The sequence below is a fragment of the Anastrepha ludens genome, chromosome 2 (assembly GCF_028408465.1).
Source record: "Anastrepha ludens isolate Willacy chromosome 2, idAnaLude1.1, whole genome shotgun sequence".
NCBI classification, from domain to species: Eukaryota; Metazoa; Arthropoda; class Insecta; order Diptera; family Tephritidae; genus Anastrepha; species Anastrepha ludens.
The window spans coordinates 173,313,650-173,331,064 of NC_071498.1; the positions used below are offsets into that span (position 1 = coordinate 173,313,650).

The 17,415-nt window shown below is 39.0% G+C and overlaps 3 protein-coding genes across 6 annotated transcripts; 1 reads left to right on the plus strand and 2 right to left on the minus strand.

Moving 5' to 3' along the window:
• Positions 1 to 313: 313 nt before the first annotated feature.
• Positions 314 to 5,321, minus strand: LOC128855883 (N-terminal kinase-like protein). 2 transcript variants are annotated; one of them, XM_054091100.1, is made up of 11 exons: positions 4,263 to 5,321; positions 3,974 to 4,197; positions 3,594 to 3,920; positions 3,224 to 3,524; positions 2,891 to 3,162; positions 2,671 to 2,819; positions 2,444 to 2,608; positions 2,238 to 2,383; positions 2,041 to 2,160; positions 1,527 to 1,923; positions 314 to 1,454 (listed from the first exon to the last, which is right to left on the minus strand). In XM_054091100.1, exons 1-11 carry the CDS (start codon positions 4,638 to 4,640, stop codon positions 1,327 to 1,329), a joined length of 2,607 nt encoding a protein of 868 aa, XP_053947075.1. In that variant the 5' UTR covers positions 4,641 to 5,321; the 3' UTR covers positions 314 to 1,326. The 2 variants fall into 2 exon arrangements, with proteins under 2 accessions (XP_053947075.1, XP_053947074.1); XM_054091099.1 differs by having other exon boundaries at positions 2,041 to 2,169.
• Positions 5,322 to 5,720: 399 nt separating this feature from the next.
• Positions 5,721 to 9,188, plus strand: LOC128855884 (GATOR complex protein WDR24). 2 transcript variants are annotated; one of them, XM_054091101.1, is made up of 10 exons: positions 5,721 to 5,942; positions 6,006 to 6,447; positions 6,512 to 6,623; positions 6,692 to 6,780; positions 6,847 to 7,176; positions 7,652 to 7,733; positions 7,794 to 7,946; positions 8,011 to 8,502; positions 8,576 to 8,761; positions 8,821 to 9,188. In XM_054091101.1, the coding sequence occupies exons 1-10, from the start codon at positions 5,804 to 5,806 to the stop codon at positions 9,175 to 9,177; spliced, it is 2,382 nt and encodes a 793-aa protein (XP_053947076.1). In that variant the 5' UTR covers positions 5,721 to 5,803; the 3' UTR covers positions 9,178 to 9,188. The 2 variants fall into 2 exon arrangements, with proteins under 2 accessions (XP_053947076.1, XP_053947077.1); XM_054091102.1 differs by having other exon boundaries at positions 7,655 to 7,733.
• Positions 9,189 to 9,305: 117 nt separating this feature from the next.
• On the minus strand, positions 9,306 to 13,603 carry LOC128855886 (probable glucosamine 6-phosphate N-acetyltransferase). 2 transcript variants are annotated; one of them, XM_054091103.1, is made up of 5 exons: positions 13,358 to 13,603; positions 12,770 to 12,980; positions 10,358 to 10,485; positions 10,234 to 10,295; positions 9,306 to 10,157 (listed from the first exon to the last, which is right to left on the minus strand). In XM_054091103.1, the coding sequence occupies exons 1-5, from the start codon at positions 13,454 to 13,456 to the stop codon at positions 9,914 to 9,916; spliced, it is 744 nt and encodes a 247-aa protein (XP_053947078.1). In that variant the 5' UTR covers positions 13,457 to 13,603; the 3' UTR covers positions 9,306 to 9,913. The 2 variants fall into 2 exon arrangements, with proteins under 2 accessions (XP_053947078.1, XP_053947079.1); XM_054091104.1 differs by having other exon boundaries at positions 9,310 to 10,157; positions 13,439 to 13,603.
• Between the last annotated feature and the right edge of the window lie 3,812 nt (positions 13,604 to 17,415).

Here is a 17,415-nt window from a genome sequence, read left to right on the forward strand (position 1 = left end):
AACAGTTTCGGCTGTATGCATAATTCCTCTTTCACCACGATCAGCTATTTTTCTTGCTGATTTTTTACTGTAAATATTCACACACTTTGCGCGCTCAGTTTCCACTCTTTTGATAAGTTGTTGCAGAGAACGTTAAATGTAACACATTAATGTTAATATCTCTCTTGTTGTATAGCAGACTTTATTAACATTAACATTCTTTGTTGTTGTATAGCAGACTTTATTAACATTAGCATTCTCTGTTGTTGTATAGCAGACTTTATTAACATTAACGTTCTTTGTTGTTGTATAGCAGACTTTATTAACATTAACGTTCTCTGTTGTTGTATAGCAGACTTTATTAACATTAACATTCTCTGCTGTTGTTGTATAGGAGAATGCTAAGTGATGGATTCTGTTACAATTTATAAATTATCAGTTCATACAAACACACGTATGCACATGTGTGTGTGTACGAATTTACAACTTAGGTCCCACCACAAATGAACATAAAATTGTATGTACAATTAATTATTTAGAAAATTCTATTAACTACAAGAAGATAAAGTAGTTCTTTTCCACAGCAATGGCTGCAATTAATAACGCAATGGTTATACGATAGCTCTGCTCTATTGTTGTGATGAAGTACTAATGTATTTTAATTTGAAATTCGTATCTAGCTACTTTTATTTTTATTTCGATTTGCAGTTATTAGTTCTCAAATATAGTAGTAAAAATATGTACTCACAGTTGAGGTTTGGTGCACGTAAAATTAAATAAAAGTGTTTTATTATAAATACACAAAGATTAGTGTGTGTTGGTTCTTGTGTATGTGTGAGGCGTTTGTATGCATGTGTGTTGTTGAGTTATTAAGAGTTCGTATCGCGAGAAGCATTTTCAAGTTTCTATCTGATCTTAAATAATACGGCTACGTCTATATGTTTCACTTCTTGTATTACTTCTTTATGATAGTTTTTTTTTTTATTTTTAGATTTTAAATCAAAAATACATATGAAATTTTTTTGTGTTTATATTTTACAGCATTTTTTCTGATTTTCTGATATTTAATATATAAAAAGAATCTGTCAATATCTTGGGCGTGCCTATAAAATTACAATTTAAACTTGCGCCTCGACAATTACATAATATTTGGTTTGACGCCTAGCACATACTTTTTGCCTTAAACATTCCGTCACGCTATGCCACACATAGTTTTAATGTACACTTGTATATTATACATACCTATGCATATGGCTGGTATGTCAATCGATAATACAATACATGCAAATAAGTATGGATATTATTAAACGTACATCCATTTAGTGAACAAAAAAATGTATTCACATCTTAAAGCTTTTTAGCACCCAATTTCATTGGACCACTACTGCGTTGCGCACGTCGCGCCTCCAATTCACGTTGACGCTGCAACTTTTTCTCTTCTCGTTTTCGGCGTGCCTCATCCAGTTTAGGATTCCCTGAAAAATTCATTACACACACACTTTAGCTAAAATTGTCTCCTCCTTTTTAAAATATCCCATTTTATTTACCCGTCAATGGTTCATCGACCGGCTCAAATTCGCCATCAGCCCAAGAATCGCTATTCCAATTGGCATTCGAATTCGTTGAGTTATTTATATGCGGCGGACTGACGTTGTTGCAATTCGTCAATACCGTTGTTGTTGTTGTCGTTTGAGTGATGGCTATATTTGTGAGCTCCTTTGGTCGTAAATTAGGCGCTTGTTGATTATGACCTTTTGATGGCGAAGTCGCCGTGTGGGTGTTTAGTTTCGACAGCGGCTCGATAAGTTCATTCAGTTGATGTTGCTGCAATTGCTGCTGGTGGGGACGCGTTGTTGGCGTGCCCAACGGCGCATGCGGCGAGTGCGGTGATTGTCTTGAGTGCGTTGGTTGTGATTGTTCCTCTTGTTCTTCTTCCTCTTCACCCTAAAGAAATGCAAACAAAAAATGTTCTTGTACTTTGATTTGTTGCGCAACCTTTAATTCGTCGCTGACAGCAGCGCCGATTCTTGCGCACCTTGCTGTGCTACGCGTACTACTTACCGGCTCCTCTTCCAAACTGCCCCACTCCTCGTTATCCCAACCGTCGCGTACTTCATTGAGCGCATTCGCCGCATTCATTTGACCATTATTTGAGGTGCCAGCCATTGGACTACTGGGGTCCTGTGATGTCTAGCCGAAAGTAAGTTAATACATAATTAGTAACTATTCGCAAACAGTTTGCAGCTATGGTTGCTTACGTCCATTTCGCCCCAATTTTCGTTATCCCAATCGTTATTGCCGTAGTCCGAAGCAGACGCCGATGTATCGTTGCTCTCGTGCTCCAGCGACGTCATAGATGTAACGCTTGACGTCGTCGTCGACAAGCTACTACTCGAGGGTTGCTCTGGAAAGTAGCATAACAATGTAGTGCAACGATGGTGCAAAACTAATCTGAACTACTTACCCAGAGATGCCGGTTTCGAAAGATTTCGCCCAGTTAGAGGTGGCCGCGGCCGTGAGGAATCGCTTTGGCTGCGATAAAATTTCGCTGTGACTGCTGTGACGGCCCAACCCGCCCACGTGGCAGCGGCGTTTCCGATCGACGGCGTAGCAGTGTGCACATCAGCTTCTGCAAATTTACAAACGATGTGTAAATAAATCGTACAACTACGCATTTGAATAATGACTAACCCATTGTTTCTCGCAGACTTGGGTCTTCGGAGACTTTTTCTAATTTGCCCAGAAACCCACGTATCGTTTTGAAAGCAGGATCACGCACCGTCTTCTCGGGGTCAACGGAGAGCGAACACAAAGATGGGAGCACTCGATTTGCCACTTCACTAAGTAAAGCGAAACATTGATAACAGTTAAAAAAAAATGTATTCTCGTTGAAATATGCATGTGAAAGTACCTCAGCAGGAAGTATTGTTGTGTCGCAGCCAATGCAAGCACACCGGCCACCCGTGCTGGGGGAAAGGGATCACGCATCGCGCGTATAAAAGCGGAAACTAGCACGCGTTGCCGTACCTGTGGATGCAAGTGAGGCGCGATTTTGCCCAAGCACACTGTGGTGTTGGTGCGTATGCCACCCTGATCGTCGCGTGCTTGCAAACGCGCAAAATGCCGCAATACCTCGACGTTCAGGTTGTTGTAGTTAAGCTTCGGCGCTAAGTGGATAATGGACTAAAAATAAAGAAATTAGTGCTTAATTCTTGTTTTTGGGTATACAAAATCTCGCTCTCACCTTGACTGTTTGCTCGCGTATAGTGGCGTTGGTATCCAAGAATCCATGCGCCACTTGCGGAAAGATCTGATCATTCACCACTTGCGGTTGCAGGTGCGCTATAAACAAATCTAATTGCTGTAGTAAGCGTGAACGCGTCACACGATCCGTGGAAGCGAATAGTTTCACCACACAGGGCACAATTCGTTTCTGGTATTCCGCTTCATCCAGTAATTTGCCAAGCTTAAACATGGGTGCCAGCACAGCCGAGCCTGCATCCCCATACTCATATGCAGTTATTAGTTGCGGTAATATTTTATGCCTATAGGGTTTTTCAAAACATATCCATGTCAGAACTTAGTTATTGCATTTGATTCGATTAAACACATACTTGCACACGTTATCAGGAAAATTATCCAAATGTAAAGTTAAACCGCTAAAAAATCGATTTTTCTCCGCCTTGTCTTTGATTTGTATCTCTTCGAGAAATAGCAGCGTATCCACAAGGTCGTTTTTGAAGAAACCACCCGGCTTGCGACACCTGGTTATGATATCAGCTGGGTTGGGGCGATTCGAGGGCGATGCACCTACCAATTCGCAATATAGAGATTGCAAAGATTTTGGTATGTTATCAATGTCTTTCAAATTTGAACGCGTTTTTAATGGTCCATTGAATGACTCCCACACTAAACAACCTAAACCCCACATGTCTACCGAGCTGAAAAGCAAGCGTAAGCATTTATAGAAAATTTCCGTTATTAATTCGCATACCATTTTGTAGCCGCTTTCAGTTTGCTCTGGTCGTTTTTCTCTGGCGGATCGTAGACCTCCAATGCCGGTGGCACTTTAAGTGGAGGCAAAGGATTCCCGTCCGCAGGTGAGACGTATTCGAGACTGCCAAGTTTCCATTCGCCAGATGAATTCACAAATACGGACCACACGCACACATTGTTATGTCTAAGGTTACCGTCATTGTTCAGGAATGAAAGTGCACGCTGTATGTAAAGAAATTATATTTTATCTATGTTTTCATATAAGTCATCATAATTTGTTAGCTTACTGTGATTTGAAAGACACCCCAAGCCAAATATAGATCCTTTTGCGGTCCATCAGATGCCAACTTATCGATGTGAGTGCCCAACGGTTCAACCGCTTCGGTAGCCACATAAAGGGTTTTTTCAGTTTCTAACGAATCCAGGTACTGTAGAATACTCGGGTGCCTTAACGTTTTTAGCCGCTTCAACGCTGCCTTTGCCAACTCACATTTTGCATCCGAACCACTTCGTATATCATATACAAATACCGAGACTTCTTCTTGTGTGCCCTTACGTTTCGCTTTGTGCAATGTCCAAATGGAGCGTGACTCAAAGCCGGGCACCTGTTCACCAATGTCATAAGGAAAGTCTTTGCTTGAGTCGCGCGAGAAGAACGACCACATTTTCGATCGACGGCTGAATATTTTGTTGATGTTGTCGCGTACAGTGTGTCACACAAAAAAAAAATGAAGAAGTTGGGAATAGCACGCAGCTGCTGAGTAGCAATCGAAATATGTATTTAAACACAACTCCAAAGATATTTCATGCGAATTTTTAACGCTCAATGCGATATTTTATGTGCCAGATGTCTGCTTGCAATGCCCGTTGAAAATTTTTTACTCGTTTCACCACCTTGCACGCCTTAACAATAAACGGCAAAATTTGTTTCTTTACCAACACACACACACATACCACCCCACCGACACTTTTCCTGTGTCGTTTAATCAAGTATGTCCAACAATTTTCCCTGCCACTTTTCACTCTTTGCCCACTTCTCGGAATGCCACAGCTCAGACTTATTTTTCTTTCACGTTCTGCTTTCGTTCTACACACAGCAACACGAATCTGCAGATCAGCAACAATTTTCCAACACACTTTCTAGCCAAGATCACAAATTTTCGCAAATATTTTTAGTTTTACAATAACTCTAACTACTCCTTAATAGTTTTTTCACAAATTTTATCTAGTCATTGGAAATTTTATGTGTATTTTAAGCACTTTAAACCGACTTTTAATTTTTCTCCTGACGTAGCGATATGATTTTAATTTCGTTTTAATATATTTTTACTGCAAAAGTTATCTGTTGACGTTTCCTATTCGCAATTTACAGAGTTGTATTGTTTGAAGGTTCAATTGGAAAAATTCAGCGAGTAAATATTGCGCAATATATTTCACAGTCAACTTTTGTACCACGTAAACGTCAATTATTACTTTCTGTGTAATAACTATGCGGCAGTAACGAATGAAAAGCCAATACATGGCACATTAACGTACTCTGGCCAACATAATCAACGATAAATTATTAAGGAAGGTTAATAATAGCCGTCACCGGTACAACGCACCTATACGGGTACAAATGCTATGAACAAAGGTAGTTAGCACTGAGAGACAACAATAATTACGGTACATCATATGTAGCATATGTATGTGTGTAACTGATAAGAAACGTCAAAAACTGTGCATTTGACATTTACGCATCTGTTTTGATTAAATTTTCTCAATTGTTGTTCTTATCCAGCTGAGTTGTCGACTTTGAAAAAGTTTAATAGGATTCCATTCTATAAGAATGCAGAAATTTCAGGACTCTCGCGATCGCGGGGTCGAGGATGCAAGTACTATTTCGATGCGTATCTGCCAGGAGGGGCACGCGAATGCGTTGGCATTAAATAAGGAATGTAACCAAATTGCTGTTGCGGGCAGAAGTCGTAAGTACAATCTGCTTGTTCCAATGCACAATATTTGTATTAAAATTACTTCTATTTCGATAGTCTTAAAGGTCTTCGCGATTTATAGCGATGGCTTTACGGAAGTGTGTAACATGCGCGGTGGTAAAAATCAAAATCTTAGCTATTCGTCGAACGATGTGGCGTGGAGCTCATTGGACAGCAACATATTGGCCACAGCTGCAACGAACGGTGTCGTTTCGGTATGGGATCTTAGTCGCTTCGGTCAGAAGAAACAACTGCATGTTTATAATGAGCATGAGCGCACTGCACATACAGTTGCCTTCGACATTCACGATCCCCATATACTCGTGTCGGGTTCACAAGATGGTACCATCAAGCAATTCGATATACGCAACGAGAAATCATCATATACCTACTATAGTAATTCAGAGTCTGTGCGTGATGTTAAATTTAGTCCACATACGCAATATGTGATATCAGCGGTTTCAGAAAATGGTACCGTCCAACTGTGGGATTTACGAAAGTACGAACAAAACTCTGTGCTATAATCATTTTGAGTTAATTGCTAATGTAATACATATTTTCAGAGGCGACAAAAGTATTTTGCAGTTTACAGCGCACAGTGGACCTATTTATACGTGTGACTGGCACCCGTCCAAAAACTGGCTGGCCACCGGCAGTCGCGATAAGCAAATAAAAGTAAACATGCATTACGAATTTTTTCTACTGTTAACATACATTTAATACACTAAATTAACTCGTTGCAGGTTTGGAATATGGATGGAAAGGCCTCACTGGAGCACACTATACATACGATCGCAGTGGTGGGCAGAGTAAAATGGCGGCCAGATCGAACGTAAGAAATAACTATTTGTTAGCTGTAAATAACTTTTTTTTAACTTATTTTATTTGCAAAATTCAGCTATCATATAGCCAGCTGCGCACTAGTAGTCGATTATAGCATCCATGTCTGGGATATACGTCGACCCTATATACCATTTGCTTCGTTCAATGATCACACAAATGTCACCACAGGTATCGCTTGGAAGGGTGACAATTCTCAGCTTTTACTTTCCACCAGCAAAGACTCGACTATTTATAGGCACGCATTTAGGGATGCCGTGCGTCCAGCATTAAAAGCAAATGCGCAAGGTGCTAGTTTGGGATATCGCGGAGATATTTCTTTTGCGCGAAAAATCAAAGCTATTCATGCAGAGTCGGCTGCACAAAGCTCTAAAATGAATTCACTAACGTAAGTGGTATTTTTAACGATGCTCATACGCTTAATATATGTTTTTATTTAAAGGGTGGCTAAGTTTCAAGGGCCGGTGTTGATTTTGAATAAAAAACAATTTTTTTAGGAAATTATTGTCATTTCTCTTTACTATGATAATATTGGTATGGCTCAATTACGTATGGAACTAAATATCGGCCAAATGGCAGTCGCGGCCTCGGCGGCACATCTCCATCCGATGGTCCAAATTTTCGATGATGCTAAGGCATAATTGAGGTTCTATGCCGTTAATGTGCCGAATTATCTCATCCTTTAGCTCTTGAATTGTTGCTGGCTTATCGACGTACACACTTTCTTTCAAATAACCCCAAAGAAAGAAGTCCAACGGTGTCGACGTTTAGATGTGGTTCACATTCAACATCAGTCCTTGAAATTTAACCACCCTTTATATCAGAAAACCATGTTTAAATGCTCGTAACTATTTTCCTTGCAGCAGTCGTCAACGTTCCACGAACACCGAAGAGCAATTTCATTTGGCACAGTCCGATGTGTGCCAGTTCTTTCTCAAACCATCGGTAAGTACAACAATAATAATAACTGGTATCTGCACTTATTCCATCCGTTTCTTGCTTCAGTACACCGGATATTCAGCTAAGGTTGAAGTTACGCATTTGAAAGAGCACGAATGCTTTATTGGCTGCGCGAAGGAGCTTATTTTGACTGGTAGGAAATTATCAGACATCTGTGAGCACAACGGTAGTGTAACAAAAAAATACGGCAAACACAATGCAAGTATTTCTTTATTTTTAACAATGATTATTTTTATTCACTTCACAAACAATTTCGCCACAGGCAACCACTTTATGGAATTTTATTAAGGTGCTGTATGGTACCAGCGAATTCAGTAAGCAAAAGTACGAGATACATCGCAACTCCTTTTCGAATCAGAAAAGTGTGCAATCCTCACGCCGCCCCACACAAATAACGAACGCGCACGAAGTGCTACAGTGGGATCGTAACGAACACAATGGCAATAGTAGCAACGATAACATAGTCGATGTGGACGTGCAACTGGATATCGACGCGTCTAGTGGCGTTGTTGGCGTCGGTGTGGGGAGCGGTAAACAAAATTATCCACCCTTCGGTTCTGTGATAATCTCCGAAACGCAAATACTTAATGAGATAACATTCGACAATTTTGATCTTTTACGTGAAGGTTTCATATACGTGGGACCACCAGACTTTTCCAAAGTGCATTCACATCAAGAAACACTATTACATCATGACGTGCAAGCGGCACGCCCTCAATTAGACTTAAAGGCTGAATGCAAAGAGATTTCACCGGTATGCGAATGCTAATAAAAATGCATTTTTAAATAATCACATTTGAATTGCTTGTTTATTCACACACACACAGCCACCCAATATGCCGAGTGTGCTAAAGGTGACAACGACGCCTGCCATTCCCATTTGGGAGCCACACCAATTCGTTGCCGAATCCATAATGCTGCAAGGCGATGTGGGCGATGTGCAAACTGCCATTTCAATACTCATCGCTATGGGTGAGGCGCGCAAACTACTACAAATCGATGACGCACTAATTGTAAGTAAACTGCACGCGGCTTGTGGGCAAATAATACACAAAATGTTATTATACTTTAGGAGACGTGGTTCCAGGCATACATTGACCAGTTGCACCGCTACCAGCTGTGGAATGAGGCTTGCAAAGTGGTCAATCTTACGTGGCTGCGTTCAGTGCGCGAGCTGAATCAACAATCCACCTCAGTGCATACGAATTGCGGTGAATGTGGGCGTCCGTTGGGCGGCAGTGTGGGTTGGTACTGCCAAAAATGCAAATCGATGCAGTCGTCAAAATGTTGTGTTTGTGGTCTGATTGTGCGCGGCCTTTATGCCTGGTGCCAAGGCTGCTCGCACGGTGGTCACTTGGAACATATTATGGACTATTTCGCCAATCACTTTAAATGTCCGAAATGCGGTCACTTGTGTGAATATAATTAGATTATTTCGTTTATAAATTTTAGTTCCGTACGCTTAGGTTAAAAAAGTGTTGCTTGGAGTACTTACAAGTTCGTGAACATAAACGAATCTCAAATTTATACAGTTTGTAAAATATATTTTTATATGCATCTACATAATAATATTTCAACAGCAGCAAAACTAAAAAAGGTTTAGCTATTTTCGGTTTACAGTTAGCTATTTTATGAACGTACTTTTAAATGGTAATATGACTACTACCTTTTTGTGCCAGCCGCGTTTGCAAGTAAAAAATCAAAATCAAATCATACGGTTAAACTTAATATGCATTGTACGCATAAAGACGTATACTTAAAAAAGTATAAGTACAAGAAATACAAATAAAAATAAATTATTTTTTTTATTGTATGCCTCAACTGATGTTATTGATGATTTTTTTTTAAATAAAAGCAATTGACATAAACATCAGTTGCAAGGCACCACCGCCTACCAGCACCGCCGCTCTACAAAGCGCTCCAGGTAATGATCATTTATGGAGTTAAGTATTTTTTTTTTAATTTTTTTACTATAGAGCGCTTTGTCATTGAACCGAAATTTAAAATGTTTGCAACGAAAACAAGAACCAAGAACAAGAACCATAAAATGAATTTGTGTGAAAAACACTACCCCTTTAAATTACAACAGATTTGTTCCTCTTCTCATAAATTGACGTTGCATACATTTATAATTTCGATTTAGTGGCGCTACTGGTGGCTAATTGTCAGGAAGCAAAATCGAGGCTCACAGTTTGACTGGTGTTGTTAGCATCGCCACCAACTAGCGCTGTGTTATTGTGCCGCACTGCAGCTGGACCCTCATCATAGCGTATTGTCATTGAATTCGAATTTCCGGGAATGAGTACATAGCCTAGTGACTCGTAGAATTTAATCAGCTTATCCTTGCAGTCTAGTGACATTTTATAACAACCCAGTTGCTGAGCCAGCAGGCTGACAGTTACCACAATACTAAATGGCAAACAAGAAATAAAGAAAGTCGAAGCCAAAAACTTAGAGCTAAGCGGATGAAATATTAGCTACTCACAGTTTACCCAACTGCTTGCCGCGGTAAGTATCATTGACAACCACATCTTCTAGGCGGCCACGCTGCAAATTGAGGAAGTAACGAAAATTAAAAAATGTATGCCAGAATTGGTCTTTTAACTTACAACAGCACAATTGTGTATGAATTTTCGTTCGACAATAAGTGAAGCGGCACCGATTATCTCATCTTTGCGCGTATCCTCGATCACAGTTACATAGTAATCGCCGCTGGCCTTCATCTGCGAGAAACGAGCTGAAGGAGAGAAGAAATTGAATGGTACTAAAACATAGTAAAAATGTATGGAAAAACGTTAAAGCGAATACAGTCGACACTCGTTAATTCGAAATTCGAGGGACTCTTAAAATATTACGAATTATCGAGTGTTTGAAATATTAAATGGTTCGAACTTTTTGAGAGAAAATAAATAAAACTTCGCATTATCAAGCGTTTTTATTTATGTAAATATGCTAATGTTTGTACATATTTATAATGTGTATTAATTAATCTTTGAAAAGAACTCATTTATACAGGGTTTGATTGAAAAGTAATGAGCTTTCCCGCGCGGAGCGTCTGCCAAGCGATCAACCGAATCGACCTTCCCCTTCCACTAGAAACCGGTCCCAGTTCGCTGGCAACAGCAGTGCAGTCAACATTGCTCCGCGCGTAAAAGCTGTTTGAAAAGTTTGTTAGGATTTTGCAGTGGCGAAAATGCAGCGATCGTTGGAGCAACGTTACTCGATCTAATTTTGCGTAAAGCTAAACAAAACGAGTGTGTACCTCCAGGAAGCACTGTAAACGCGGCATTTTACAAAGAAGTGCTCCTTCGACTGAAAAACCGCGTCGCCCGGGTTCGGTCCGACCTCGTCAACAATTGGACCTTTCATCACGACAATGCGTCGACGGACACCGCCTTTCTCTTCACCTCTGCATTGGCCAAGATGGGGGTTCCGGTGCTTCCCCACCCTCCCTACAGCCCAGAACTTTCCCCTCCGGACTTCTTCTTGTTCCCGCGCCTGAAAAGAAAGCTGAAGGGGAGGCGTTTCGACTCCGGGGAGGCGATCCAAAAAACTGATAGCCGAATTGAACGCAATTTCGGCGGATGAGTTTAAAAAATATTTCCTGCAGTGGAAGGACCGCTACCAGCGGTGTATTGACGCTTAAGGGTCGTATTTTGAAAAATATTAGTTGTATAAGCCAAAAGGTTTAATAAAACTGCTTAAAAAAAATAAGGCTCATTACTTTTCAATCAAACCCTGTATGGGTTTGCTTCGAAGCACATTACTAGTGCTCAGACTTTTCAATAACATTTTTAAGAAGAAAAAGTGCCTGATATTCTGTTTCAACAGTTTCGTTTTGTAGACAAAAGCTTTGTCAGTTATCGAATGAGGCTCTTGCTATCTTAACTGACACCTCTGCCAAAGGTTCTGATGTATCGTCTTCATCTTCATCGTTGCTCTTTTCATTCGTATTTAACGCAGATAAAATTTCGTCATCGGTTAGTGATACTGAGACAGCAACATCTTCACTCCACTTGAACTTAGTCAGAAAAACTCACACCGTTGATGTCAACTACTGGTATCATTGATGGTTTTTCATCATCCATAATTATTTGCTTCTTCTTCTCAGCAATCGTCAAACATTTATACTTTTTAGGACTCATATTTAATACAAATTTTTAACTGCATACCAACGAAGCCGTGCACCGAGTGCATAAAAATGTATGGACATAATTCGAAATATAAAGAGATTTTGTAGGGGGCTCGTGATAACTTTGAATTAATGAGAGGTTCGAAATATCGCTGTTTTGAATTAACGAGAGTCGACTATATTATGAAAACAAGTGTCGGCCAAGGACTGTCACTCCAGCAGCACTCCCCGCACATTAATGGGGAATGTTTTTGCTGCTACAACAACAACAACAAAACAAGTGTTGTACCCACGACAGTCGGTTCTACTTAACCGGAATGACCCGAATTTATATTCGGCCAAGGCCTGTCACTTCAGCACCATTCCCTATATGTATATATGTATGGGAAGGGAATGTTTATGCTGCTACAACAACAAAACAAGTGCAAATTCATTATGGTGAAAAGATTTTTAGAGGTATACTACCTAGCAGACCGTTTTTCGGCTTTGAGCGAATTTGACGTCACTCGTTTTGTGTTTCACAAAATTTAGCTTTAGCTTAGTGAAACAGAAAATGAATGTCGTGGAATCCAAAGTTCCCCAAAATTTTTTTTTTTCGTCACCATACACATGTCAGTCGGTTCTACGTTACTGGAACGACCCGGATTTTTATCCGGCCAAAGACCGTCACTCCAGCAGCATTCTGCTGCTACAACAACAACAACAAGCAAACCTGGCATCTATCATCCTTGCAATTTCAACTCCAATTTTTGATGGTTTTTGGTGCCAGTAAATAAATTATTTTAAATTTTCTATTTAAACAAAAATGGTTTGGCGCCTTCAATGCTACTCAGTTTAGTGTTAGCTACTAAATGTTTGTTATTTTAAAATTTTATAATATTTTACATACTTAAAAATTGCGTGCGTGTCACATGTCCCACCTCGGTGAGTTGTGAGAGCAGTTTGAGGAAGCCACGATCATAGTCACCGTCCTTTAGTGGACGCACCTTAAGCCAGTTTTCGCCAGGGTATGCGGCCGAAATGAATGGCTCGAATTTGGCCGGACTTTGATGGAAGTTCAATTGCAGCAAAATGTTGGGATCGTAGAGGTAAGTTTCTTCCTGAAATGAAATCACTAAATTACTACCAAATTTTTCAAGTTTAAGGTTACATGTTTCAGAGAATATAAACATTTTTCATTTCATTTCTGCCTGACTGTACTACACCAGTAAATGTACTTAGGTATTTGTCTTATTTGTACTCTCAATCATCTTATCTAGTTGCTTTTTATCATAATGAATTCTCGACATTGCCACATGAAACCTAATACACGCACTAATTTCCTAATAACTATAGCCTGTAGAGTGTCATACGTATACCCCCATATGCATACATATGCGAGTATTATTTGCACATGTGTTTATTTTATTTTACTTAACTTTTTGAACAAACTAATTTGTTTATGTTTTATTAGTTTTAACTTAAGACAGTATTGTACCTTAATTTTCCGTTTTTTATATTTATTATTATGCTTTAAGCGAACTTTTACTTTGAGCATTCCCTTGATATTTACTCCTACCTCACTCCAGCGCACCATTCTGTCGCAAACTCGTTTAAAACAGCTTCCACAAAACTTTAAAAGATAATTTTTTCTTCGAAGTTCGCGAATTGCTTATTAATTTTTGTTTAATTTAGTTGAAGCTGCCAACGCAGCAAAGGGTGAAAGGCAAATGAAAGACTGTAGGTGACAAAATTGTTGTGGAATGTAAAAAATCATTTTATGTTGAGAATGAATATAACAGCGCCCAATAGTTTTCGCTGCTTGATTGGGATGAAAAGGTGAACTGCGTTAAATCAGGTTTCATTTCCCGTTTTCGGTTTAATCGAACCACATTCAAGTTTTCCTGCTTGCACGCCTCTGTATGTGTGTGCTTTAGGCAAAAAAAAAACAGTATACTGTTAAATAGTTAAACCATATTGGTTGAACTTCTGAATGCCGACCGACCATACTAGTATCAATTTCGCCTTAAGAAATGCAACCGGTTTTCACTCTTAAGCAGAGAACGAAGTCGAAAACAAAAAACACTTTGCTGTGGTATTCAAATATGGCAATTAGTTGGCCCAACAGGTTGTCAACAGAAATGCAAGTGCTATCTGATGCTATCACTACAGCAACATTCTGTAAATTTTATTGGAGTGTTGAATGCTGTTAGCACAACAGCAAGATGTTACATTAGGTGGCAATGTAAGGAAATTAGCAGCATTAACAAATAAAAGCAGATGAGGTCAACCGTGTTTAAAGTTACTGCTACAACAACAACAACCGTGTTTACACACAGTCGGTTCTACGTTACCGAAACGACCCGGATTTATAACCGGCCAAAGACTGTCACTTCAGCAGCATTCCCCGTACATATGTATATGGGTAATGTTTATGCTGCTACCGCGCTTATTGTTATAAGTTTGTTATAAAATAAGTTGTTTTTAACGAAAACTTTGTTCACACTCGCTTTGGGATGTACCCAAGCATAATAGAAAAATATCAACCTTGACCGGCAACGCACATCAACTGAATTTTGAAATCCACAATTTAAATGCGGCAACAAACCGTAAACAGCATTGTTGCAACAGACTGTTCACCCCGACTGTAGTTAAAATATCGATATTGCACTTTATTGATTTCGAAATCGCCTTCAACATTCCAAAGCTTTTAGCATCGTGCTTATAAATAATTTTCAAGGTTTGCGCAATAACTTTTCCTTTCAATGGTTTAAACTCGCTTTTGCCTCTTGTTAAGGATACATTTTACACAATTCGGTTTGCATACAAGGTGTATATATGTATATGTGCGTCTGCATATATGTGATAACTTACCATGTCGACTCTTTTTGATGCTGCTACGTTAAATATTCCACGTGGCCTTCACTTTATTACGACTAGAAAAAGTTACCACAAACAACCCACAATTGCCACGGAACAACTGAATGATTTATTTTTATATTGTTGAGCAAATATTTATCACACCTTTGCACAATTGAAAGCAATTCGAAAATTGAAAACAAGTCGCCGACAAATGAGAATTTTAATGTAATGCAAAAATTGAAAATGTAAACAAATAAACAGGGCTGCATTGAATGGCACGTAATATAACATATTACCGTTAAGTCGGGTTAATATTGTAACTTTTAGGGAATATTTATCACATAAATCATCTTTGCAAAATTATCGTATGTGCCAAAAACCAAATTTCCCTCGAGGGCGTTTACTTTACTCTTTTGTGATTTAGCTTACAATATGAAATACACATTTTCCATAAGCTTAGATAATTAGCTAACAAAACTAAACGTTTTTCCTTGGAAAAATTTTAAATTTTTTGGTACATTGCATTTCGCTCACAACGCTTTTTAAATGGGCTAGTGGAAATGGCGGTTGTTGTTGATGTTGTAGCAATAACTTTGCCCTGTCAGTGTAGTGTAGTCAGCGGTCGTCTTCTTCTAGTTCATCTAACGGTAGACCCAGAAAAGTTGTTGTTTCGACAGGTGGGATGCTAGATGAGTAGGTTTGATGGGGCATGTGAAAAGATAGTTATTGTGGTGTCAGGTGCCTTCACATGCCGGACATATGTTTAGTATATCGGGGTCGAATCTGGATAGGTAGGAGTTTAACCTACTACAATATCCAGAACGTAATTGTGCCAAGGCGGTCGTCGTAGCCGAATGCGGTGGTGTGTAGCTATCATTCTGAAGTGCATAGTTTCGAATCTCCGTGGGTGAAACGCCAAAATGATAGAAAAAGTTTTTTCTAATAGCGGTCACACCTCGGCAGGCAATGGCAAATCTCCAAGTATATCTCTGCCATGAAAACGCTGCTCATAAAAAACCATCTGTCGTTCGCAGGCGTTATAAAAATATTGGTATATATCGGAATAACATCAAGGCGCACACCACAAATAGGAGGGGGAGCACGGCCAAACATTCAAAACGGGTGTACGCTAATTAAATATATGCAGTGGTTCAATAAAGAAATCGGCAATATGGACCACAAACGATACCTAACAATACCTAAAATTTGGTCCAAAGTCCTGAAAAGTTGAGAATTTAAAACAATTTCTAGTACTATCAACACATTGATCCCAAGAATAAAACACTTGAGGGCCGTCTATGGCTTAAGTACAACTGCCCTAAAGTACTCGAAACACCTCCACAATCTCCAGAAAGCAATGTAATTGAACATCTGTGGGCTCATTTGGAATACCAACTGAAAAAGCATGTTATTAGGAACAAGACAGATCTAGAAGGTGATAATATGGAAGAGTGGGGGAAAATAGACCCTTTAACATGCAAGAAGCTGGTCGAATCCATGCCAAGATTACTGAATGCAGTGAGAAAAAATAAAGGCTAGCCGACTAAATATTGATTATATTGTTTTTTGTGCTAAGTTTTTATGTTTGTTTTTTCTATGTACGAATGTTTTTTGTAGTTTGGAAAAAATACCCGTGTTAATACGTTTCTGCTCCAAAGTATTAATTTTTTTATATTTCCAAGTATTTTTCACAACGCTCTTCCTTTGTATATAAATAAGATCAATACAAATTATGCACGTACATAATGCTCCTAGTGAGCGTGCACTTCGTGATTTTACTAAGATCTTGAATTCTTACATCACTTTCAAAGAAAGACTTTTCTGTACTATTGAGCTCAATATTTTAGTTTAGTTAGACATACATTTTTTTTCCTTGTTCACTCCACTCGGGAGCATAGAGTCTCGACAAGACTCAATCTTGCGTTGGCTTCATTAATCTATTTTGATTTCTGACAGGGTAGGTGATTAGCCTGCCGCTAGACATAAATTTAGTTAGACATACATTTATATTATAATTATAGTTATTTTGAAATCAAGGTTTCTTCACATTCTACTTCTAATCTGAAAAATATATACAGTAAGTCAAGAATGATTTTTGACATAGAACATAAATTCAATTTTTCGATTTCAATAGCAAAAGCAGAGATAACGGTAAATCGAAGTTAATCGCGCAATACAACCGAAATAGTGAGTTATTTGTTTTTGTTGCTTTGATTGTTGTTTTTCCAAAGAAATTTAAGTTTTTTTTATTAATTCCCTTTAAATGTTGTGAATAAATATGAATAGGTACAAAAAAAAGTCAAAGATAAATGAAGATTGCTATTGAATTAAATTTATTTTTAAATTCAAAATTCTTTTATTTTTTTGTCGGGACTAGAAAGTACAGTACTCAGACAACATTAACATTGTACTGCACTCGGGTTTAAAAATCATACTTCTTCTCTTCTTCATTGGCGCGATAAACGCTTACGCGATTTTGGCCGAATTTAACAAAGCGCGCCAGTCGATTCTTTCTCATGCTAACCGGCGCAAGTTGACCACACCAAGTGAAGCCAAGTACTTCTTCACCTGATCTTTCCAACGCAGAGGAGGCCTTCTTCTTCCTCTGCCACCACCAGCTGGTACCGTATCGAATACATTCAGAGCCGGAGCGTTTGTAACTCATACTGTGTGTACTAAATTAAAATATTTTTT

Excerpts from the sequence above, each read along its gene's own strand:
- LOC128855883 (XM_054091099.1), bottom strand. The coding sequence starts at position 4,640 with ATGTGGTCGTTCTTCTCGCGCGACTCAAGCAAAGACTTTCCTTATGAC. Across the intron at positions 3,163-3,223 it reads TACGCGAGCAAACAGTCAAG|TCCATTATCCACTTAGCGCC; the intron begins GTGAGAGCGAGA and ends CTTTATTTTTAG. Across the intron at positions 2,609-2,670 it reads AAGTCTGCGAGAAACAATGG|AAGCTGATGTGCACACTGCT; the intron begins GTTAGTCATTAT and ends GTAAATTTGCAG.
- LOC128855884 (XM_054091101.1), top strand. The coding sequence starts at position 5,804 with ATGCAGAAATTTCAGGACTCTCGCGATCGCGGGGTCGAGGATGCAAGT. Across the intron at positions 6,448-6,511 it reads CAACTGTGGGATTTACGAAA|AGGCGACAAAAGTATTTTGC; the intron begins GTACGAACAAAA and ends ACATATTTTCAG. Across the intron at positions 6,781-6,846 it reads AAATGGCGGCCAGATCGAAC|CTATCATATAGCCAGCTGCG; the intron begins GTAAGAAATAAC and ends TGCAAAATTCAG.
- LOC128855886 (XM_054091103.1), bottom strand. The coding sequence starts at position 13,456 with ATGGTGCGCTGGAGTGAGGTAGGAGTAAATATCAAGGGAATGCTCAAA. Across the intron at positions 10,486-12,769 it reads GACACGCACGCAATTTTTAA|CTCGTTTCTCGCAGATGAAG; the intron begins GTATGTAAAATA and ends TCTCTCCTTCAG. Across the intron at positions 10,158-10,233 it reads GGCAAGCAGTTGGGTAAACT|TATTGTGGTAACTGTCAGCC; the intron begins GTGAGTAGCTAA and ends TTTGCCATTTAG.